General features: G+C 34.3%; 1 protein-coding gene across 5 annotated transcripts in view; it reads right to left on the bottom strand.

Moving 5' to 3' along the window:
- The window catches only part of Vps13a (vacuolar protein sorting 13 homolog A), a 228,418-nt gene that overhangs the window by 74,468 nt on the left and 128,621 nt on the right, over positions 1-25,329 (bottom strand). For all 5 annotated transcript variants that reach the window (XR_004514896.1, XR_004514897.1, XM_033757746.1 and 2 more), the window contains exons 46-53: positions 24,673-24,776; positions 20,445-20,727; positions 17,991-18,386; positions 17,636-17,740; positions 17,387-17,533; positions 13,394-13,522; positions 12,859-12,992; positions 4,949-5,078 (exon numbers count right to left, since the gene is read on the bottom strand). Coding sequence is in view for 3 of the 5 variants with exons in the window: in XM_033757746.1 (XP_033613637.1) it covers positions 4,949-5,078; positions 12,859-12,992; positions 13,394-13,522; positions 17,387-17,533; positions 17,636-17,740; positions 17,991-18,386; positions 20,445-20,727; positions 24,673-24,776 (1,428 nt within the window). In the remaining 2 variants the exon portion in view is untranslated. The remainder of the gene's footprint in view (positions 1-4,948; positions 5,079-12,858; positions 12,993-13,393; positions 13,523-17,386; positions 17,534-17,635; positions 17,741-17,990; positions 18,387-20,444; positions 20,728-24,672; positions 24,777-25,329) is intronic.

The following is a 25,329-nucleotide window of genomic DNA, read 5'->3' as shown; positions in this document are numbered from 1 at the left end:
TTTTTTCTTTTCCCTATTTCATTTCCCTTCCCCTGCTCACTTCCCCTTTAGACATTTTCACACTCCCAGTGATACCATTTGAACCTTATTTACACTTATAGTTTTTTACACCAGAGAAATTATTCGGTACTCAAGTGTGTCCTATTTATTTCACTTAAGAATATAACCTAATTTAGCTATAAATATTTCTAGTTACTCATTCTTTATGGCTGAGTAGTATTCCATTTTATAGGAAAAAAAAAACACACATCTTCTTTATCCAGTCTCTAAATAAACAGAAACCGTAACTGTTATGAAAGAGAGAATAGGTAGAACTCTTGAAGACATAGACATAGACATAGGCAAAAATTTTAAAAACAAAACCCTGATTGCACAGGAAATATCACAAAGAATCAATAACTGGGATCTCATTTGATTAAAAAGCTTTTGCACAGCAAAAGAAACCACCAATAGAGTAAAGAGACAACCTACAGAGTGGAAAAAAATTTTTGCCAGCTGTTCCTCAGAGAAAGTACTAATATCTAGAATATATTGAGATAAAAAAATCAGATTCCCCCCCCAAATTTAAAGACCCAATCTAAAAATAGGAAACTGAAATGAATAGATACTTGTCAGATGAAATGCAAATGGCAAATAAATATATGAAAAAATGTTCAACAACACTGGTCATTCTAGAGATACAAATTAAAGCAACTTAGATTCCATTTTACTCCAGAAAGAATGGCTATTATAAATAAATCAACCAATAACAAATGCTGGCAGGGCTACTAGGAAAAAGGAACCCTTCTCCACTCTTGGTGGGAATGCAGACTGGTGCAACCATTGTGGAAATTAGTATGGAGATTTCTAAAAACATTAAAACTAGAAGTTTCATTTGACCCAGCTATCCCCCTTGTTGGTATCTTCCTGAAAGAATAAAAAGGACTATACTACCAGTAATATATACTCATCTATGCTTATATAGCAGCAATCTATAACAGCTAAATCTTGCAAACACCCCAAAAGACTATCATCTGATGAATGCACAAAGATGATGTGTTTTTTTTAATACAATGAAGTACTACTCTGCCATAAAGAAGGATGAACTTGAGACATCTCTAGGCAAATGAATGCACCTTGGGACCATAGTCTTACATGAAATAAATTGGACAAATGTTTCAGTATTGAACTGTTTCTCTGATGTGAGAAACTAAAAGGGTAAATAAAGGCTAGAATGTATAAAAGATATTGTGAAATACGAAGAAAATGTTCAAATGGGAAAGGGAACTAGGGAGGGGAGAGGGACTAAGGAAGGAAAGGAAAATAAAAGGAGACTAGAAGGAAAAAAGTGGAAACAAAGCATTTGCAAATAAGGAAGGGAAGATGGGTTTAAGGGAGGGGAGGTGAATGGGAAAAAGAATTAAGATATATCATGCACAAATTCACTATGATGAATGTTATCATTGTATATATCTAAAATATACCAATAAAACTAATTTTAAAAAGAAAAAACCAAAAAAAAACATCAAATATTTAGATCTTTAATCAGCTTGGATTTTTAGCTTAGTGCATGGTGAAAGATAAGGGTTTAGTTTTAATCTTTGGCAGGTTGAAATTCAGGTTTTCCAAAACCATTTATTAAAGAGGCTATCTTGCCTCCAGTGAGGATGGTCAGCTCCTCTGTCAAAGATGAGGTAGCTGAGTACACCTGGAGTTGTTTTTGTATCTTCCAGTCTGTTCCACTGATCCTCAGATCTGTTTCTTTGCCAGTACTATACTGTTTTTATCACAATGGCTTTGTAGTATAGTTTCAAATTGGGAATTGTTATACCCGCTGCTATGACTGTTGCCTAGGATAGCTTTTGCTATTCTAGGTCTCTTCTGGTTCCAAATGAATTTTTGGATTCTTTTTTCTAGTTCTGTGAAATATAGTGTTGGAATTTCAATCAGCATTGCATTGAATCTGTATAGCAGTTTTGGTAGTATGGCCATTTTCACTATGTTGATTCTTCCTACCCAGGAGCAGGGGATATCTTTCCATTTTCTTATATCCTCTTCGATCTCTTTTTTCAGAGTGCTGTAGTTTTCGCTGTAGAGGTCTTTTGCTTCTTTCATTAGATTGATTCCTAGACACTTCATTTTTTGGGATGCTATTGTGAAAGGAATTGTTTCCCTAATTTCTCTCTCAGAGTCTGTTATTTGTGTACAAGAAGGCTATTGATTTTTGAGTGTTGACTTTGTATCCAGCTACTCTGCTGAAAGTGTCAATTAAGTCAAGCAGTCTTTTGGTGGAGTTTTTTGGATCTTCAATGTAGAGTATCATATCGTCAGCAAATAATGACAGTTTAACTTCTTCCTTTCCTATCTTTACTGCTTTAATTTCTTTCTCTTGTCTAATTGCTATGGCTAATGTTTCCAGAACTATATTGAAGAAGAATGGTGATAGTGGGCATCATTGCCTTGTTCCTGTTTTAACGTGAAGGTTTTCAGTTTTGGGCCATTTAATTTGATGATGATTGTTGGTTTTTCATAGATAGCCTTTATTAAGTTGAGATATAGACCATCCATTACAGTTTTTTGCAGGGTTTTTATCATGAACGGGTGTTGACTTCTGTCAAATGCTTTTTCTCCATCTATCGAGAGGATTATATGGGTTTGTCCTTGATTCTGTTACTATAGTGTATTACATTAATTGACTTCCGTATGTTGAACCATCCTTGCATCCCTTGTATAAATCCGACTTGGTCAGTATGTATGATCTTCTTGATGATCCCCTGTATTCTGTTTGCTAGTATCTTATTAAGGAATTTTGCATCTATATTCATTAAGGAGATTGGCCTGTAGTTCTTTTTTTTTTTAGTTGGGTCTTTCCCTGGGTTGGGAATCAAAGTGATACTTGCTTCCAGGAATGAATTTGGAAGTATTGCTTCCCTTTCAATTTCATCGAAAAGTTTAAAGAGTAGTGGCAGTAGTTCTTCTCTCTATGTTTTGTAAAATTCAGCAGTGAATCCATCAGGACCTGGGCTTTTCTTTGTAGGTAAACTTTTAATTACATTTCAGTTGGAAACCAGATAAAGAAGATGTGGTTCTTTTATAAAATGGAATACTACTCAGCCATAAAGAATGAGAAATGAGATTCATTCATAGCAAAATGGATACATTTGAGGATACACTCCTCAGTGAAATAAATAAGTCACATGTGTAAATACTGAATAGTTTCTCTGGTGTGAATAAACTATAATAGTACATAAGATCCTAATGAGATAACTGACAATGTGAACTAGGAAGAAAAGGGCTAAAGTTGTAGGGAAAGTGGGAAGGGTAGGGGAAAGGTAATAAGGGAAAAGAAAAAAAATATGAGAAAATGAAAAAATGAAAAAAAGTGTTTGCAAATGGGGAAGGGAGGAACGGACGAAGGGAAGGCAGGGATAAGGGGAAAAAAATGAGAACCAAGACCTATCATGTAAAGGTAGAAGATCCCAATAGTGAATGTAACTATACTACGTACCTAAAATGTACCAATAAACTAAAAAAACAAAAACAAAAAATCCAAACAACAAAACAAAAACCCTAAATGTGACGTTGTCCTGTTAGCAAACATAAATCATATAATTAACCCTCAAAATAAGATAAATTTCAACAATCATGTGCAGTAGATAAAATAACCATCTGATTAAAAATTCAGCACTCATCCATTTACGTGTATGTACACTGTCACACATTTTAACAAATGAGTAGAATGAAACCATTTTCAACTGATACAGGATATTTTCTTTAAAAAAAGAAATAACAGACAAAAACCCTAAAACAAAGGCACAACAATGAACTCTTTTATAGCTCCTCTAAAATGCAAATTAGAGAACCACTAGCGTCCTGGTAGGTAGGAAAAAATAATAATGAGTTTAAAAAAAATGACATTGGAATAGGTGCGAAATTAGGGTTAATTTTGAAGAACAAATAAAATTTTAAGAATTTTAATTTTTGAATATTACTTATGTTACTAGAAAGTTTGCACACAACCTTACAACACAGCTTGACACTGAGAAATGCATTTCTTTAGTTTACTTAGTGGATCTTTAAGTAATTAAATCTAAATAAGAAGATTGCCACTACAGACAATTTATCTTTATGAGGCAATTTGTTTTTCTTTTTTTGGCTTTTTGAGACAGTGTCTCATTATGTAGTTCAGGCTGGCCTAGACCTCACTGTGTAACCTAGCCTGGCCTCAGCTTCTTGATGATCCTCCTTCCTCAGCCTTTCAAGGGCTGGGAATACAGGCATGTGTCACTGATTTTGGCATATGAGAGAATGTTAAAAACACTTAGGTGAGTTTATCTTTTATAACACAGTAGAAGCAAATAACAATATAGACAAATTAACAGTACTTCTAGGTTTCAAATATTTTTTAAGACAAAGCTTGACATAATTTATTTTGTACAATAAACACATGGAAGGACTATTATATACTATGAATTTCTCTTTCTTTAAACATAAAGAAGCTTTGCTTATGAGCTGCAGACTTTTTTTTTCATTTTGAAGCCAATAAAAGTATGTGTATTTTGAAGCAAGGTCTGATTATGCAATTCAGGCTGGTCTTCTAGTCACTATGTAACCCAGGGTACCTTCAAAGTTGGAGTGATTTTCCTGCTTAAGTGTCCTGGAGTTCTGGGATTACAGGTGTGAGCACCACACCTGGGTAAGGGCCGCATACTTTTATTGGTGTAAATTTAAATAACTCTAATCTTTTGGTATATAACTACTTTAGTAGAGTACTTATTGGTTTTCAATTGTACTTAGCTTATAGCTGGAATCTCACAAAATGAAAACAAGATGAAAATTTAAAAAGTAAAGCTAAAATTGCTTTGAAACTCTTTGGCAGTCTTTTTATTTTTAAATGTGTAGCCAGAAAACAGTCCTGAAAACTCATGAAAAGTCCACCTTTAAAAATACAAAATAACCCAGTACTTACATCTGTTTGTGTTACTTCACCATAACTTTTTCCACAACTCCACTTCAGCTTTCTAGAGCCCACTGGATCAGCCCATGTATAAAACACTGCTTTTCCAGGAGTAAGAGAATCTTCAATTTCACTAAGAGAACTGACATAAGCAGGAAAAACATACATTAAATTAAATGCAACATGAAATCTTTTCTTAATTTTTAAAAATTTATTTGTTTTTTGGTAACGGGGATCAAACTCAGGATCCTGTGCTTGTGATGCACGTGGAGGCATGAAATATATTTTTAAAAAACCCAAATTAACACTTCATGAATTCTTAGTCCATTAACAAATTTGTGGAAGTTTAAGATTAAAATCTTCTTATTTAATAATAAAATCCTCTAAGAAAATGAGAATATTTCAAGGAAAATATTTCAAGGTAGTTTCACTTAAGAAATAAAGATCTTCAAGTCTTTGAAGCTGCTTCATGAATTATTGTTTCTATTTAAATTAGAAAAAATGCATATTAAAAATCTAAGATGGAGAACCAATTAGTGTTGCTTGGAATTTGGGAGAGAACTGCATACGGATCTGCCACTAGAGGATGGAATGGAATGAGGCAGAGGTCTTGTACCATCCAATATTTTCCTGAGGGCTTTACTACAGGGAGAATGAGAGTACTGCAAGAGGACTGACAGGGCTTCAGAAGGCCATATTTGAGAAACTCATCCATAAGAGGCTGGAGGCCTTTATGAGTCCCTTCCTTGGGATACTTCTTTTGATGAGGAAACCAGCTAGGGTGTTTTATTTTTATTTTGAATTTTTTTCATTAAGTTCACTGGTAAATTTTAGGTATACAATACAGTTACATTTATCATTGGGATCTCGTACCTTTATATGATGAATCTTGGTTATTTTTTCCACATTCCACTGTCCTCCCTTCACCCCCCCACCTTTCTCTATTTATAAAGACTTTGTTTCCATTTTTTTTCTTTTCCCTTCTTTCCTTTCCCCTGCCCTTCCCACTTGCCCTTCTCCTTTAGACCTTTTCTTCCTATTTCGCATGATCAATTATACAATTTGAACCTTATCTACACTTTAGTTTTTCACACCAGAGAAACTATTTGGTATTTACACCTATTTTCTATTTATTTCACTTAAGAGTATAGCCTTAATTTGCATCCATTTAGTATAAATGTCTCTAGTTTCTCATTCTAACCAGAAACATATGCTGGCAGGGTTGTAGGGAGAAAGGAACCCTTCTCCATTGTTGGTGGGAGTGCAGACTGGTACATCCACTGAATATGGAGATACCCTCAAACAACTAGTATTACAGGTCCCATTTGACCCAGCTCTTTCTTTGCTGGGAGTCTTTCCAAAAGAAGTAAAAGAATCATACCACAGCAATATATGCTCACCCATGTTGATAGCAGCAGTTTGTAATAGCTAAAACTTGGAAACAGCCCAACTGCCCATCAACTGGAGACAGGATAGAGAAGATGTGGTTTTCTATAAAATAGGGTCTTTTAGTCTTATATTTAATGGCCTAGCAGAATTTTCCCTACCAAGTATTATGCATCAGAATCCACTTGTTGGTTAATTTGGTCAGCAAAGAATGGTGTAGTCCCAACAAGTAAAATCTGTTTTGGCCTTAGGTGGAATTTGAAAAGTGCCCCCAATTTTGCTAGTAAATTTCTTCCTAGCAAAGGAGCAGAGAACTGTGTCACAATAGAAACTCACGGATAAATATTTGACCTTCAAAATGACATGTCAGAGCAGGAGTAAAGAATCTCTGTCTAGGGGTCCCTTTCACCCAAACTATGGCTATAGACCTAGAGGAGAGTTTTCCAGAAAATGAAGTCAAAACAGAGTGAGCTATCCTTGTATTAATAAGCAGTTCAGTTGGCTCACCCATGATGTCTAAGTTTACCCAGCATTCCTTAGAGATGACGATGTCCATGGACAGAGGCAATGCGTGTTCCCCTAGGCTTCTTCATTCGCCAGAGCAGGAAATGAGAGTTCTAGCTGGCTTACCCCCTCTCTGGGTGGGGATAGTCAACCCTCCAGTGCTATGAATCAGGCACATTAGCTACATCACATGCAGTGCAGGACCCAGGGAAGCTTGGTGCAACCTCGTGCTCACTTGTCTATAGTCCTCTTGCACTTGAAACAGGAACCCTTTCCTCAGCTGTCCCTGGGTTTTTCCTTGGATGACATGGGTGGATTTAAAGGGTGTTGTCTCCTTTGTCTCTCCTCTGGGTCCCAGCTATTGAATACAGGAAAGCCTGTATCCATCAATTGGGCCATAGGTGTCTGTGGCTCCTTCTGAAGTTTTTATAGCTTACATCAAATAACTGAGGCTGACTGACAGATGAAACAATGTCCCATTAGAGCTTCTCCCTCCCTGGAAGATGGATCTATATTAGTATACTTGTGGAAAGTTGACAAGTTAATCAGTTAAGAAACAAAGCTGAATTTTTCCATATGTCCTGTAAGACTCCACCTATTCTATTGTAATTACAAAAAATTTTAATGCGTCTTTTCACCCCCATAATGAGACAGGCTAGCATACCAAACATCATTTCTAGTCCATGCTGAGTATTACAGTGCCAGTTTGGCTCCTTTGAAGAGAGGATAGCCTCTACAGGGTGATTTCATTCCTTTTTCAATGCATAATGCTCGTCTATCTGCGTGGCTCCTAGCCTCTTGGAAGATTCTTTGACCCTCTCGATGTGCTAAGTAAAAAGCAAGGGTCAAAGTTTGGAATCCACCTGCTGCAAATTTACTGGGGTATTCTGATACTTGGCCTAATTGTTCCTCACACTGTGAGACGTCTGCAACTGAGAAAGGGACCTCCAGCCTTTCATAGACAAGTTTCTCAAATATGGCCTTTTGAAGCCTTGTCAGTCCTCATGCAATACTTCCATTCTCCCTGTAGTACAGCCCTCAGGAGAACACTGAATTATACAAGACGTCCACCTCATTAACGAGGCAGTCATTCCAATCCATCCTCTAGTGGCAGACTCATATACAATTCTCTCCCAAATTCCAGCGAACATTAACTGGTTCTCAGTCTTAGATTTAAAAGATGCATTTATTTCTCCATTCCCCTCCAACCAGACTCTCAGTTTCTGTTTGCCTTTGAATGGGAAAAATCCAATTACAAGAAAAAAGCATTTGGGTCATAACTCAAGACTTTAGTTGTAAGTTAAAACTAAAAATTCAGTTGTAACCCAAATTGTTTGTATGCTGGGCCAGTAGTAACATGAGGATCCACTGTATCTGACTTAAGAAAACCTTTCTTTCTCTACATAACAGAAAATGGAGGAATTGCTTTGGGGTCTTGACCCAAAAGCTAGGGTAAGAATCCCACCCAGTGGCATACTTTTCAAAGAAATTAGACAGGGTGGCTACTGGATGGCCACTCTGCCTGAAAGCAACAGCAGCTACACTGTACTAACAGAAGAAGCTACAAAGTTAACTGTGGGACAGAAACTAAAAGTGCTGATTCCCCATTAGGTCAGAGCAATTCTGGTGACAAAAGGTTATTTGTGGTTAACAAGGGAACTGCTCACTAAGTATCAAATGGTGCTCTTAGATAACTCCTGAGGTTATTATAAAAACTTGCACTATTATTAACCCTGCTTCTTTGATGCTTATAGGCCCAGAAGTTAGCCATTCTTGTGAACAAGTCATCTCCCAGACCTATGCAAGTAGGCAGAATATTAGAGTTTTACCAAGACAATGATGAGGTGTGGTTCAAATCCCAGTAGATTTGTTAAAGAAGGATATCAAAAGGCAGGTTATGCAGTTGTCAGCTCATAACAGGTCATGGAAGCTAAACCCTTTTCTCCAGGAACCTCTGCTCAAAAAGCAGAGCTGATAGCTCTTACTTGGGCCTTGATATTAGGAAAAGGTAGAAAGTTAAATATAAAGATTCCAAATATGCCTTTCTGACATACATGCTCATGTGGTAATCTGGAAGGAAAAAGGCTTACTGACTAATGAGCAATCATATATCAAGCTCAGGAAGGAAATCCTACAACTAACTCCTACAGGCAGTCCATTGTCCTAAGCAGGTCATAGTCATGCACTTTAAAGGGAACAAAAGAGACACGTTTGAAGTTTCTTTGGAAAATCAAAAGGCTGATAGGGAAGCAAGAAAGGGCAGCCTTACAAACCCCTAAAACTGTAGCCTTATTTCCAGTTCCTGAGGAATCATTAAAACCAGATTATATCTCCAGAAAATAAATGGGCCTCAGAACAAGGGGAAATTAAAAAGGGATGCCAGTGGTATTTAGAAAACAAATTGGTCCTTCCTTAAGGGACACAGTGTAAGGCTATAAAAACACTTCATAAGGACTGCGGATGTAGTTCAGTGGCACAGCGCATGCCTGGCAAGCACAAGGTCCTAAGTTCGATTCCTAGTACCAGAAACAAACACACAAACACACACACACACACACACACACACAAAGTCAACAAAAATACTTCATGATTCCTTTCATATGGGAAGAGATACTACACTGGAAATGGTCATTTGAGTTTTCACAGGACTCCAACTAGCAGCAACCAGACAACAGGTCTGCAAAGCTTGTCCACTCTGGGCCTTAATAACCCTGGCAAGCCCAAATTGCCTTCTTTATTAGAACCTGTACAGAGGAGAGGGACATACAAGTCAACAAAAATACTTCATGATTCTTTTCATATGGGAAGAGATACTACACTGGAAATGGTCATTTGAGTTTTCACAGGACTCCAACTAGCAGCAACCAGACAACAGGTCTGCAAAGCTTGTCCACTCTGGGCCTTAATAACCCTGGCAAGCCCAAATTGCCTTCTTTATTAGAACCTGTACAGAGGAGAGGGACATACCCTGGAGGGAACTGGCAATTAAGACTGTCCATATGCTACCATGTGGAGGATTTAAACAGATGCTGGTCCCAATTAACACCTTTACAGGCTAGATCAAAGCCTATCCTACCTGTTCGGAAAAGGCTACAGAGGTAGTAAGATGCTTGTTAAAGAAACATCCCTAGATTTGGACTACCCCAGTCCCTGAAGAGTGACAATGGACCTTCTTTTAGCTCCCAAATAACTCAGGGGTGGCAAAGGCTTTAGGAATAAAGTACCACCTCAATTTTTCCTGGTGTCCTTAATCTGGAAAGGTAGAGCCAACGAGACCCTAAAGCAAGCTCTGGAAAAACTTTGCCAAGAGAAGTCTGAATCCTGGCTCCAACCTGCTGCCAATAGCCCTCATGAATATTGGTAACATGTTGAAAAGTGAGCTAAGTTCGAGCCCATTTGAAATGTTATATGAGAGGCCATTTCTATCCTCTGACATGATAGCAGACCCCAAGACCACCAGGCTTTCACAGTACCTCATTAATTTGAGCCATATACAACAGACTATCTTTGGGAACAAAGTCTTGCCAGCTCCTGGCTGAGGAGGACCACTTACTGTCCATCCTGGAGACCAAGTGTTTATAAAAACTTGGAGAGAGGGAAAACTTGCTGACTAGTTAAACCCAAAATAGAAAGGTACCTTCTCAGTGATCCTTGCCACACCCACTCCAGTAAAGATAGCAGAGACAGAAAACTGGATTCATCTCTCTAGAAAAAAGCTAGTCCTAACTAAGCTGTGTGAAGAAAAAGATTATCCAAAAGAAGAAATCTATCTCTATCAGCATCTGGAAAAATTGAGATTTGTTTTCGATTTCCTGCTACAGGAAGCTTGGAAATCTGACCTGCTCCTCATATTTGGACTAAGAGTGAAGATCAATGGCTATTAAATTCTTTTCTCATTGTTTCCTGACAAGTTTTCCTTTCTCCAAACCAGTTAGTGAGCCCCAGCACCCAAAGCAAGTTAGGGAGGGCACATAATCCCCCACTAGGTAGAGTCTATATCCCCTTCCAGCTTGAAGAAGCTATATATGATAGGGCCAGGGATGTAGCTCAGTGGTGCAGCACCTGCCTGGCAAGCACAAGGTCCTAAGTTCGATCCTTGGTACCAGAAAAAAAAAATAATAACAAGACAGAGTCCCCCCACCCCCAGCATCCCATTAATCATAATGGGGATCTGTGTCTCAGGGGGAAATAAGATAGAAGAGCAGAGCATGGCAAAGCTATCTAGGGAAGCAGATAAGATCTGTTAATTCCAAAGATCCTGGAACACATGAGCAGAGCAGTTTCCAAAGCCCTACAGGTAGACTTCTCATAAGAATGTGAGATTTTCAATAGGATGGCTAAGACGTGACGTCAACCTGAGGTGAAGGATTCCAGCACCACCTCTCAGAACTTGTATGCAGAAGTTCTCCCAGTTTTCCTTGAGATCTGTACAATATAAAGGAAGAAGCAAGCCATGAAAAGCTTGCTATCACAACTTTCTTCATGATAGCCTGTCCTACTTTCTCCAGGGTGTCCTTTTATTGCTTTTTCTCCTTTTACTTGGCCCAAGCTCACTCTGCAGAGCCAGTATATCCCTTGCATTTCACTTTTACTTTCTCAAATAAACTGTCACTGCTTTTGGCTTGTTTTGTCCAATTCTTTGTTCAAAATGAGAAGAACCTGGAACATAACTCCAGGAAAGGCAAGCAATACAGAACCCGGTAACATTTAATTGGTGAGCCACTTTTAGGAGCAGGATACTAGATAACACTCATACCACTGAAAAGTAACAGGTGGGGGGGAAAACAATGACAAATGAAAAGCCATACAGAATTAAAGACAGTCCATGTGACCATTAATCCTGATATGACAACTTCACAGAATGAAGAAACACCTGCAGGATCATTCCTGGGTGAAGCATACTTCTGGGTCATAGAGGTAAGAGTTTGGGCAATATATACGGACCCTGGCCAGAAGATCACCTTTCCCCCTATTCTGCTTTCCAGCAAGCCTTTATGACACGAAGCTTCTGCCTTGGAGCCAGCTGACCATGGATTGAACTCCCTGAAACTGACTAAAATTAAAGTAAATTGTGGGTGTTGGATATTGTGTCTGGGCAACAAGAAAGCTAACAGCCTGGGATTATTGTAACATAAAGTTGCATAAATTGTAATGGCATAAGGAGAATATGATATTGCACCAAATTGAAAGAAGCAATGTTAAGAGTAGTCCTAAAACATCAGGATTAACTATTGTTTTTTACAAAGCTGTTGTTTCTCCATATACCTCTGCAAGAAAAGGATATCTACCGTTTGACAAAAACCCGAACATATACATTTATATTTGCTAAAAATCTAAAAAAATTAAAAATAGACACAAGAGCCTCAACATACACTTGGACATATTTCTCATAAAATCTGAACAATGATCATCAAGTTTTGTCACACTTGCTTTAGTTTTTCCATGTTTTTCTCTCTGAAGCACTTTAGGGTAAATTACAGCTGGGCGTGGTGGAGCATGCCTATAATCCCAGCATTTGGGAGGCTGAGACAGGAGGATCACTATGAGTTCAAGACCAGTCTGTGCTACACAGTGAGTTCTAGGTCAGTCTCAACCACATAGTGAGACCCTGCCTCAAACATACACACACACACACACACACACACACACACACACACAACAACAACAACAAAAAAGTAAATTACAGATATCAAGGCAGCTTTACCATTACCCACAATTACCCACAACTGATTACACTTTTTTTCAAAAAATTAAGACATTGTTTTACATACCTTTAATACTATTATTAATGTTTTTCTTTATTGGTACATTTTAGGCATACAATACAGTTACATTCATCATTGGGATCTTGTACCTTTACATGATGTATTTTGGTTCTTATTTTTTCCCCATTCCCTGGCCTCCTTTTACCCTCCCCACCTTTCCCTATTAGTAATATTAATGCTTTTTAAAAAAAATTGTAAAGTGACTGTCTCATCACCTAGACTCTGTTAAAAGCAGGAGTTACTATACTGTATATGTAATCATCTTACCTTTGTTTGTACTGAACAAGGTCATTCTTGGTATGATTTATTAATAGGAATGGAGCTGCTCCATCATGATAATCTGAAAATGTAATAACTGTAGAATGCTCAGCTAAATTAACTTCTGCTATAATACCTCCAAGCTAAAAGAAAGGAAAACATTCTTTAATGTGATCATCCTGCCAAGAATAGCAACTAAGAACATTTAATAATAAAAACTATTCATAATTTAGTAACTTAATGGGGAGGTGATTCAGAAAACAATTCAGAATTTTGTAATGCATTTCTGGAAAACCATGAATCTCTATTGTACATGAGAGAAATTCCAGATGTGGTGTATTTTAGGCACTCCAACTAATTTCCTATATAACAATCATTTAGATTTGTTTCCTCTTCATACATTTTCCTTTTATAAAGAGAAAATGTTCACTTTTAAGGAAAAGGGAAAATACATCATCTGGTATTCATGTGATATAAAAAAAGTTAAAAATAATACTAGGAAGTATATATTAGCTTTTCCAATGTTACATGCAAAAACAGTTACCTCATCATTCAGATGCAACAAAACACAATTTTCTTGCTTGTTAAAATATATCCTTTTGGGAGGACCTTCACTGTTTTCAACTTGAATAAGAAGTTTACTAGAAGCATCCTCAGGCCAAAAGGGGATACACTAAAACACATATTACATATATTTATAAAAATAAAAATTCATCATAAATATACAGTATCATTTTTATAAACTCATCATAATAGTAAACTCAGAAAAAACTCTTCCAACATTGCTTTGGTTACTTGGTTGGTTAGCTAACCAGTTATAAACTATCAAAAAAGAGGGCACTGTGAATAAAAGCAATGGGTAGGAACTGAAGAGCTATGATAATCAGGGCACTTGAGAGAAGACTTCATGTAGTCCAAATCTTACAGAGAAGGGCTAAAAATTCAGCAAGTAAACTGAGAAAAGAACTAGGGCATGGATGATTAATGTAAAGTAAGGGTACATCCAGTCGCTAAAATTTATTTTTAATTATAAATTAAATTCATAATTATAAATTTATTTAATTATATAAATTATTTAATTATAAATTAAAATTAATCATAAATAAATTATAAATAATTTAATTATAAATTAAATTTAAATTATATTTATTTTTAATTAGAAGTCAAAATATACACAAAATGGTGAATCAAGGTATGTATTAAATTAAGGGTTCTGGTCATCAAATAAGAGAGAAAAGGTAAAAGAATTAACCAAAACGCATAGAAAGAAGTTTAGAATCTTTTAAGGAACACCTTGTAAAACAGTGGTCTGGAAACCAGACAAAAGGAATAGGAGATAGACAAGGCACCAGAAAGACTGGGGAGCTGGATACAAAGAAAAGAGCTTAAGAATCAAAAATGTTGAAGCAGCCTTGTCTATAAACTCTTAAGTCAACTTCTTCTTAGGCCCAGCCCAGACTGATATCCTTGTATTTTTCAATGAGACGTCAGTGATATTTAATCATTATCATATACAACCTGAAGACACTCTGTAACAGAAACTGGTTGTTAGAACTAAGTATCCTAGCTTGTTAATGACAGTTTTATTTAACCATAAAATGGAACTAGATATAGCACAAAGTTAAGAATTTAACACACCCAGAAGGTCACTCTACTTATGACTTCCTGCATTCTAAAAAGAACTGACCTGGTAGAGCTAAAACAATAGCAAAACTAATCCAAGCATATTTCCCACAAAGAACCAAGAGGACTAAATATGATGTGGATTCTACACATTCTCAAGGGTGTTGTTTCTTGATAATACTGGCTTAATGTATATCTTCTATAATTAATAATGTATACTGTCATTTTTAAATGTTATGTGCAGGACTTTTTGGGTCTTTAGAAAGTGCTAAAATTCTTGTCTTTTGTAGTGAGAAAACAGAGCTATAAGTTTAACAAATCAAGAGAGGTAATAATTATGGGCATGTATCTTAAGGTAAGGTTGACCATAGTATGCCAAAATCAGAATATAAAACTTTAAACTAGCAAAAGAAAATTTATTTTAAGCTGAAATTAAAAAAAAAAAAAGAAACAATGAGAGTAAAATTTTAAAAAGCTGTCATGGCATTTGTAATTTCATAGTGAAAATATGAACTGCTGAGTCTATAGGTTGTTTTTGAAAAGATAATCAAGATTCAACAATATCTGTGAGACACATATAAATCAAGATAAAAACTGTTACATATGGAAAAATATCTGTGAAATATATAAAGCAAAGAAAAGCTAGACCTGCAACCTTAGCATTACAATACATGCAAAAGGGATAAAAGATAGCAAAAATTTTGAAGACATTTTTTTCTTAGTGCTCAGTACTTTTCTTTTAGTTCCTCCCCATTGCCCTCCTCTATTCCTCTCAGGTTCATAAAATTGTTGGAGCCAACCCCACGTCTGCCAGTCCACATTACCCTTCACTGGTATCATTAAGTGAGAAAAATGAACAAAAAAAGGTAATGAGTGTTTTCTCTGATTTAGCCTCATGTTTATACTACTCGAAGTAAATAAAGGTTTTTCATTCATCCTAACAACTCTTTCTGTCAGCTCCTCATTTCTGTCAGTTCCATTCTCTCCTGCTCAGCTGAACTTTTGACACTCTTTCATTTCCTCCAAGTCTTTGTTCAAACAAGACTTCAATGAGTCCTGTCCTGATCATTTTACTAAAAACTATGGTCCAATTCTTGTTCTTCAGAACTCTCAATGCCCTTAATTTTGCCTATTTTCTATTTTTTCTACTAGATTTATCATATTTATTTTTTGTGGGTTTCTTTTTTGTTTTGTTTTGTTTTTTGAGATAGGGTCTCATTATGTAGTTGAGACTGAACTGGAATCACTATGTAGCCCAGGCTGGTCTCGAACTCACAGCGATAGAGTGCTGGAATTACAGGCGTGCACCCCCACACCCAGCTAAGACTTGTCATCTTTAAATGTACTATGTATTTTACTGATTATGGTATTATGCTTCCCTTTGTACTCACTGAATTGAAAACTACATAAGGATAGAAATTTGTGATTTTGTTAACAGATACACTGCAAAATGTGCAAGAAGTCCATAAAAATATTTATTAAAAGAATCAACAGATCTGAAAAAAAGAGAAATTTGTGGAAATAAGAACTATAAATATTCAAATAAAAATTTAGTTGCAGTCTTAAACAGCAATTTAGACATGAAAAACATTAAAAAGAAGTGAGAGAGACATGAAGAATTTATTCAGAACACAGCAGAGAGAGGTAAGCAGATGGAAAAGATAATAGAGTTAGTAATATAGATATCTAGCATGTCTAAGTAAAGAGCCAGAAGGAGAAAACAGAAAAACAAAAGTGAGGCAATGTCTAGAGACACTAGTGTGAAGTTTTACAGAAAAATGAAGCACACTAATCCACAGATCTAGGAGTAAAGAATCTCAAGTAGGATAAATAACAAATAACATGTAAGTAGATACATAGTGATATAACTATGAATATTAAAGAGAATGAGAAGAAAAACCTCCAAGGGAGCCAGAGAAAGAAAGCAAGCTACTTCCAAAGAAATGGCATAATTACCACATAATTTTCAACAAAAAATGGTAGAGGTGTAGGGAAGGTGGGACGGGTAGGGGAAGGGTAAAAAGGGAAAAAAAATGTGAGATAATGAAAAGATGGAAATAAAGTGGTTGTAGATGGGGAGAAGAGGGGGTGAAGGGAGGGCAGGGACAAGGGGAAAAAATGAGAACCAAGACTTGTCATGTACAGCTACAAGATCCCAACAATGAATGTAACTGTACTGTATCCCTAAAATGTACCAATAAACTCAAATAAAGCTGACAAAAAGTGGTAGAGACAGTAATGGAGCATATACAAAATGTTGAAAATATCCATCTAAAATTGATATCAAGAAAAACTATCATAAAAAATGATAAAACCTTTACAGATAAACACAAACCAATATTATCTTCAAAATCTGCTCTAAGGAAATTCTAAAAATTTCAAGAGAATGTTCCCACAAGGATAGTTTTAAGTGCAAGAAAAAACTGTGATTAAGTAAACACATTTCTTACATTGAGAATAAAATTATTTCAAAAGTAAAATATTCTATCGACCTCAATCATTCAAAAAACTTAACCAGAGGCCTGACAGCTAATGATGTTCTAGAATTAAAATTGCATTCTAATGACCTAGAATTAAAATTTCACACTTCCTACCTTCTTCAAATAGCATGAACCAAAGTTTGTCTTAACCTACTCTGTAAAGGAATTCCTAACAGCTTCTTGGGGATGCATTTATACCATGTATATCCATCCTTCTATTGCAGTATTTAACCAAATTGGTTAGTAATTGTTAGACATCTACATTCCTGGCTCTGTGCTCCTAGACAGCAAGTTCCAGTTTTAAACAATTAACTACAGCCTACCACAAAAACTCAGTGAAAGTTCATGGAACTGAAACAAAGCTAGGGTGGAGGAAGGTTAAAATATTATATGGAGAACCTGAAGAGGTACATTTTTTAAATTCATCTACTCACCTGCTCCAAATCAAGAGGGAGCCATTTATTAGTTCCCTCTTCAGCCACTGATATATGATACTTGCTTTTGTTTTTAATCATATAAAAAGGGGTAAATGTCACAATTCTTGTAATGTTAAAACTGCTGAGGTCTATAGTAACACCAACCTATGAAGAAAAATAACAGTTCAAAAATTTTAATACTTTAAAAATTTGATAACCAATAGATACACTTTAAATAAAAGTTTTTTATGCACAGAATAAACTCACTTGATAATCCAACTGTGGGCCTTTACATTTAATGGCTCCATGACTACCAACTGTGTCAATTGAAAACTGATCTGACAATTCACTATCAGTTACCATAAGCTGAACCTAGGGAAAAACGTTTGAAATATATTAGTTATCTTCAGAAATACTTCAGTTGATACATTTTATTTTCATCCTGAACTAAATATTGTATTGTTAACATACTAAACCTTTATCAATATTAAATGCTAATTTTAACCTCAAACATTTAATAAATATTATTTCTACCTAAATTTTATTTTATTCTTCAGAACTTTAAAAACTGAAAAGGAGTGACAAATAGCTGAAGAGTCAAAGTTAGAAAAAAGTTACATACCTTATTGTTATTAAAAAAGTGATTTGGCTGAAAAGAAAAGAGAACTGGTTTTTTATAATTAGGTGGATGCTTTCGATGAATTCCATCGGCTTTGTATTGTAACATTCGACCAGTTTTATTCACCATCCAATACGGACTATGAAATGCCACCACAGTCTGACCAGTATTGTAAGTCATGTGGATAGCAATATCTAAGTCAATCTTTTCCATTTCTGTAACAGAGGTAAAAGTGATGAAACTAATGTCTTGTTGATTAGATCTTATGCGATATTCACCTTTCCAATCATGATTAAGATAGTCAAGTAATTTTAAATGTAGTCTGGCTTTGTCCATTTGTACAGCACTAATCTGGGCTGACTGTCCTTCGTTTAGAGTAAAAACTGTGTTTTCAATCCCCTGTAATGAAAAGCAATAAATTAAAAAATGTCTTTGAATAATATGGCCCCAAATACTATTTAATTTTTCCAAACACTATCCAAAATGCTCTTAAAAATACCTGTCACAACAAGTTAGAAGACTTACATTCAAGTTTTAAGTTAGCAAACTGCATAAACTGTACTATAGTTAATCTAGATTTGGATAACATTTGTAAACTGGTCTAAACTACTTCAAAGGACTACTGTGAAGATTAAATAACATAATGTAAAACTTAATTGAAAATTAAATACATAAAACTCTATAATTAGTAAAACAACCAAATTAAAAAAAAACAATCTTATCTATTAGCGATTATAGTTTTGAAAACAATGAAAAACATAGGAGAAAACTGATGGTAATCAAAAAAAAAACTGAACCCTATTGCCTTCCATTTTTAATTTTCTACAGTTCCTTTGCTGTTTTCCAATTAATGTTTATATTATATCTTCCATATTTCTCAAAATTGTTCATTTCTGTCCACCCACACTTACAGTAGCTCTAATATCTATGAGAGTTTTCTAATCACACAGGCCCTCTATAGTCTCTTTCCCTATATCATAGTTAAATTGTCTTTATAAAAATAGATAATATCCTGGGCTGGGGATTTAGCTCAGTGGTTCCGCTGTCTGCCTTGCAAGCACAAGGACCCAAGTTCGATCCCCGGTACAAAAAAAAAAAAAAAATCATATCCTTTGGAAACTGGAAAGCAGAATGTGATCTCTAAAAGTGTTAAAAATTCTGAGAATGGAAATGTACATAGTATATCTGTATAACTCACCAACTTTTCCAGTATCTTTCCTGACTCCTTCCTAGTATTATAGGAAGTTTAATCATAACACTGTAAATTCATTAAAGCAAATGTAATGTCAATTGTGATTTTTTACATGCTAAAAATATCCCACAAATAATGATGATGATGGAGTTAGAAATAGTTAATAAATGACAACTATGTGCTAAATTCTTTACATACTCTAACAAATTTGGTTTTCTCCATGTTCCAACCATGCAAGTTTTATAATTATCCTCATTTTATTAAAAAAAAAACCAAAAACATTTAGATCAAGAATACAGCCTATGTAAGATTTCACAATTAGTAAATGAGTGAGGATGCAATCTCAAATTTGACAGCAATGTGCGAACTCTTAAATGCTGTTACCCAAACAGAAAAACAGATATTCACCCAAAAATGTATCAGAATTTTTAACATATAGTAGTTATCAAAATAAACTAAATCTAGAACTAGTATATTTTAGTGAAGAACCATTTTTATCAGGTAAGTACAACAAACAGAGTATTCTCATAAAATCCCAGAAAAGAGATTCCTGTTATAACGACAGGAGGGAATGACAATGAATATGACAAAGAACATTTAAGAGAAAAACATCTTTCTAGAACATGTGATACTTTTATAGAATTAAGACTAAAAAAATTATATAAAGTACAAAAATTATTTACTCTAGTATTTTAGTTTTATTTCAACACTGATTCTCATACTTGTTTCAAAAGTTAGTGTCCACCATTAAACACACATATAAAATTCATCTATGTGAAAAAGACTGAAAAAAGATCTCTCCTCAAATAGGTAATATCTTCAGATTGTGATTATAGGCAATTTTCTCATCTATAGTCTGTACATTTTTTAAAGGACGTGTATTACATTTATAATATGATACATAATTTGCATTTACCTTAGTAGTCAGATTTCTAAGATAAATTAGTAGAAAACATTTCTTTTAAATTATATTTTTATACATGATTAAAACATTTCCATTAGAATATCTGTACAGTACTTGTTATTCTTTACTAGCACTATAACCGATGTTACAACTTTGAAACTTTTTTTTTTTTGGTACAGGGGATTGAACTCGGGACCTGGGCACTTGCAAGGCAGGTGGGGGACGGCACCACTGAGCTAAATCCCCGGCCCTCAAAACTTGTTTTACTGCTCACAATTTTAAATAATTCAAGTTACAAAATCAAAGTCAGGAATACTTCCCCAACAACCCTGACCCCTCTGCTTCCCCAGTTCCAGCATACCTCTAGGTAATAAGCAATTTTGTAAGGAAGAAGATTTTGGAGTAGCACTGGTGGCCACAAATGCATTATGTATGGTAAGTCCCAACCGTCTTCTGAATATACTGATAGATATGTCAAATTATCTTTTTCAGGAACAATATTAATAATAAATGATTTCTTAGAAGGGTTCATAGATCTACATTTCTTCTTCAGAACAGCTCCATCATTTTTTATAATTTCTTCAAAGTCAATTCCTTCACACATTTGATAGTCCTCGTCGTCTGGCTTCAGAAAAAGAAATGATCTACATAAAAGTGTAAACAATATACTTAAAAATGCTTTGAAAGAAAATAAATGGTATGATTGCAGCTTTAGAATAAAATTATTTCCATAACTGTATAATGAATGTTTACATTTTCATATATCTTTTAGAACTAGATAAGATAAATAAGTATCATCTTAATTTTCTGGAAACAAAGTTATTTGTTAAAAAGAATATTTTTATCGCTAACTTACACTTTACAAGTACACTTATAAGATAACTGGGTTCTTACAGAAAACACACAATCATAACAATCATATATGCAAAGCAAACCACCAACAATCATCTATGACTTACACATTTAATAAAAAAACTGGCTTTCCTGGAATGTGGTCCTAGCAAGAAGTAAACATCATGACTGAGTTAATAAAATGTTTAAGAATTTTCTACTAAAAAATTTATAAGCCATCCAAAGTAAACGAATGTTTCAATGGACAATGATATGTAGAGTATAAATGCAGAATAATGGTTGCAAGAAAATGTAACGAAGTCATTTGATATCACATTATTAGTCTTAATATTTGAATATCACATTCATTTACATTTCAACAATGTTCTCAGGTGTAATGATTTTTTAATCTAAGCTATGTCTAAGAATAAAGACTTGTGAAATATTACTTTTTTTTACATTTTTCTTGCAGTGCAAAAGACCAGGGCCTCACACATGTTGAGTACTGTACCAGTGAATTACACTTTCAGCCCACAGAAATATTTTTTATTTGTAAAAATAATAGGCTATGATTGTGACTATATTTTATTTACTTGTTTGTTTTATTTATTTTGGGGCACTGGGGATTGAACTTGGGCCCTTGCGTTTGCGAGGCAGGTGCCAGAACCACTGAGCTAAATTCCCAGCCCGTGACTATCCTTTTTAAAATAAACTGTTGAAAGTATCTCCATTCCTAAGCTCTATTTGAAATTTTAAACAGCTACTACATATACCTATAATGAGATCTAGTGGTACCTTAAATTTGCTAAACTGAACACTGAAGCGTCCATACCCACTATGCTGTGCATCTTTTTTCAGTGACTTTCAGATACTAACAATTGACCAAAACAATACTGACTATTCCTTCTTCTCCCGATGCACACACAGATTTGTCACATCAGTTTTAGACTTAGCCTATTCTACTTTTATATTTTTCTATAATTTTCATTGTACTTTTCATTCTCCTAATATTTAAAGAAAAATTATGTCTCTACAAATTAAAATAAAGCCAACACACTTATTTAGTTGATCGAAACATTTACTGGGTCTGAAATACGTAAATAAGATTTTTTACTCCAAACCAGGAAATATAGACTACTACATTGTGATAGGTACCAAAACACAAAAAATGTATGACTAGAGAAGGGCTAGTACCTGACAGTGTAGTCAACCCTTTCTAGATAGGCTACACGGTGTTTTGCAGAGGTTAAAAACATTCCCAAAGAATTGTGCTTTGAAGGAAATATTTAAGTTAGAAAAATATATGAGTTAAAAGAAAGTTCAGGAAGTGAATAAAGAAGACAAAACAGAATAGAAAGATGATCAACAGCAGGAGATTCTAAATGAAAGGAGATAGTTGTGGTTTTAAAAGAGAAAAACATCAAATGTGAAACAGGAAAGAAAACAGATGATATTAACAAGTAGGGGTAAAATTTATAAAAGTAGGAATAAAAAAATGAGGGAGCGACTAATTAAATTCAAACTACTTTTCAATTCCACCTTCCAGTATGTACTTCATACTACACTACAATGAAATCCCAAGTGTACAAACCTTATACAAACTTCCTATCCTTTCATTCCTCCTTTTTTTCATGCAATTCCTTCCACTTAAGACTGCCCTTCCAATCTCATCTCAAAAGTACTATATTTTACCTTAATTTCATGTACCACCAGGGGTCAATCATTGCTCCTTTGTTTTCCAAAGTTTCCTGTAACTGTAACACTTTCTGTAACTCTCGACAACTGTTTCCAACCTTATGTACATATTTACATAATATATCGACCTCTCAATGGTAATAGTCCCATCCAATCCATTTTAGTATCTATAGTGTTTCACCCACAACAAAATACTAAGTATTTAATTAAACTTAGAAATCAGTATATTTAAAGTCTATAGAGAAAGGTAACCATTTACCTTAATGCCTAATTTCTTAAATATTTAAGTAAACTGATGTATACCCATTATATTAAAATCACCTAGATTATGCAAACACCAAACTGGCTTCTCACTAGTAGTAGTACTAATGATTAAGATAGATTAGCTGTTATGTAGTGAATTAGTATTTTTTGATGACTGTGTTTTTATTTACATTACTCTCACATGCAGTTCTGTAATGTACAAAACATAAAACTATAGCACTGTACAGTTCAATAAGCAAAAATTACAGTACTGTATAAACAAGGTGCACTGCACAAAAAACGATATTGAGGGGTTGGAGATTTAGCTCAGTGGCACTGCACCTGCCTCACAAGCACAAGGTCCTAAGTTTGATCACCGGTACAAACAGAACACAAAACAAAACAAAAGATGTTGAGGGTGTAAAAACAAAATGTAAACAACTGTACAAAAAAAAAAAGATATTCAAGCTAACACTTTAATCATTGAATCTTTTGAAGTCCTCATCAGTGTTTAGTGAATTAATACGGGTCTTGAACAAAAGAGCATAACAATACTATTATCTCTAATATGCTCAGAATCAATAGATATATAGTAGAAATTTATTAAAAAAGCAGAATGCCATTAACTACTTTATAAGAAAAAATAAATTTAAAGTTCTTTATAAAAGATTTAAATATATCTTTAACTTCATCCAGTCTCTAACTGTCCCCAAATCCTTTCTAGAAGATAAGTCAGATACTATAAACAATGATTTTATTGTCACTGTTCTCTCAATAATTCCTTGCTCATCATATTTGAAATAAGCAACAAAACACTCACTAGTGTTTGTAGATCCATATGAAAGTATATGGCCAAACATGCTAGACTTTGGTGAGCATTAGAAATCCTACCCCAATGATAAAAAAATTTTTTAGAGTTTTCAATGATAACAAACAGCTGTGGCATATGTGCCATAGGTTCGCCACCACTATCCTATACTAAACTTCTTGGCCTGAGTCAGAATGAATAGAGGTAGGAAACAGTTAAGAACTACTTGTAGCTTTGCCATTTTTTCTTTTTCCTGTAGCACCGGTGAAAGTATCCATTTCTAGTGTATGTTTTGAAATAGTATTTTAAAAAATTACAATGCTCAATTTCCATAGAAGAGATTATTTTCAGTTCCACATTAAATATCCTGAGCAATATTTAACATATTAAATTCAGATTATAAGACAAGATCACTATTTTGTTAAATCTTTTCTTTAAAAATATACTTATTATCAAGTAGATATCAAAAAATAATGCATTTACATTAAAACTCTATCCTTGAATAATTAAGATATATATATATATAAATGAAGAGATAAAATACTGTTTTCTAAAAACATTTTTAAAAACTCTGTTATAAAGACTTTTAAAAGTAAAGCTCAATTCATGATATATAAATACCCAAACTACCTATCATATTCCCTTAAGATATTTTTAAAAGTCATGAACATGTATGACAATGGCTATGATGTTTAATACTGCAAGAATGAAATAACTGCATTTACTGATACAAAATATAATTTATATAGTATAAATACATTAAATAATATTTCTTTTTAAAAAGAATCACCTAAGTAATAATTGCATTTATTAGTAAAAGCATAAATAATTTACCTGGTATAAATTAAATGCATAAATTTACATTAATATTTATTCTTGAAAAGAGAGGTATTTAAGTGCCTTGAAATCTAAATAACTTAGATGAGATATTTAATAAGGTAGATTTGATAATTTAAAACACAAATATCCATAAAAATTCTATAAAAGAAGATAAACAAAAAAATGAAATCACCGATAAGATGCTAATGGTATGTTGAATTCATTCTCAGGTGAAGCAATTCCCAATAAAGTGTCTCCTTCATAGATAGAGATTGGGACTGAAAAATGATTTCTAATCTAGGAACAAAAAAAAAAAACACATGATATTGTACTTAATATTATTAATCAAAGAACCTAAATTCATTTTTTAAAATGTCCTTCTAAAAATATCCCAACAGAGAGTATTGTGTGCACCATGTCTTTTTCATATAAATTAGAAGAAATAAATATATAACAATTAATAATAAATATTACATCAGTGTATCCAGTTTTATAGAAAAGGAATCTTCAAACTTTAAACATCTTAGAGGAGAGTAAAATAATGTCTTCTTGACATTAGGGTAGAGGTTAATTTGTTTAGAGACATGCTTTTGTTCAGATAAAAATAGAAAATTCATTGAAAAAGCTGTATCAAAATTTTAAACATTTATGGGATGAAGGCAAAAAAACATGTCATAGGCTAGGAAATGTCTGCGATTTATTTATCAAAGAATGAGCAGGGCTGGGGATTTAGCTCAGTGGTTCCTCTGCTTGCCTTGTAAGTGCAAGGACCCAAGTTTGAACCCCAGTTTAAAAAAAAAAAATGGATGCATAGTGCATAGTGAGGTACACACAAAAATCCTAAAACTCT

The sequence above is a fragment of the Fukomys damarensis genome, unplaced genomic scaffold (genome assembly GCF_012274545.1).
Source record: "Fukomys damarensis isolate Sample0158 unplaced genomic scaffold, DMR_v1.0_HiC HiC_scaffold_31, whole genome shotgun sequence".
In the NCBI taxonomy this organism is placed as follows: Eukaryota; Metazoa; Chordata; class Mammalia; order Rodentia; family Bathyergidae; genus Fukomys; species Fukomys damarensis.
Note: the sequence above shows the minus strand (reverse complement) of the source record. Positions and strands in the feature narration are given on the sequence as shown.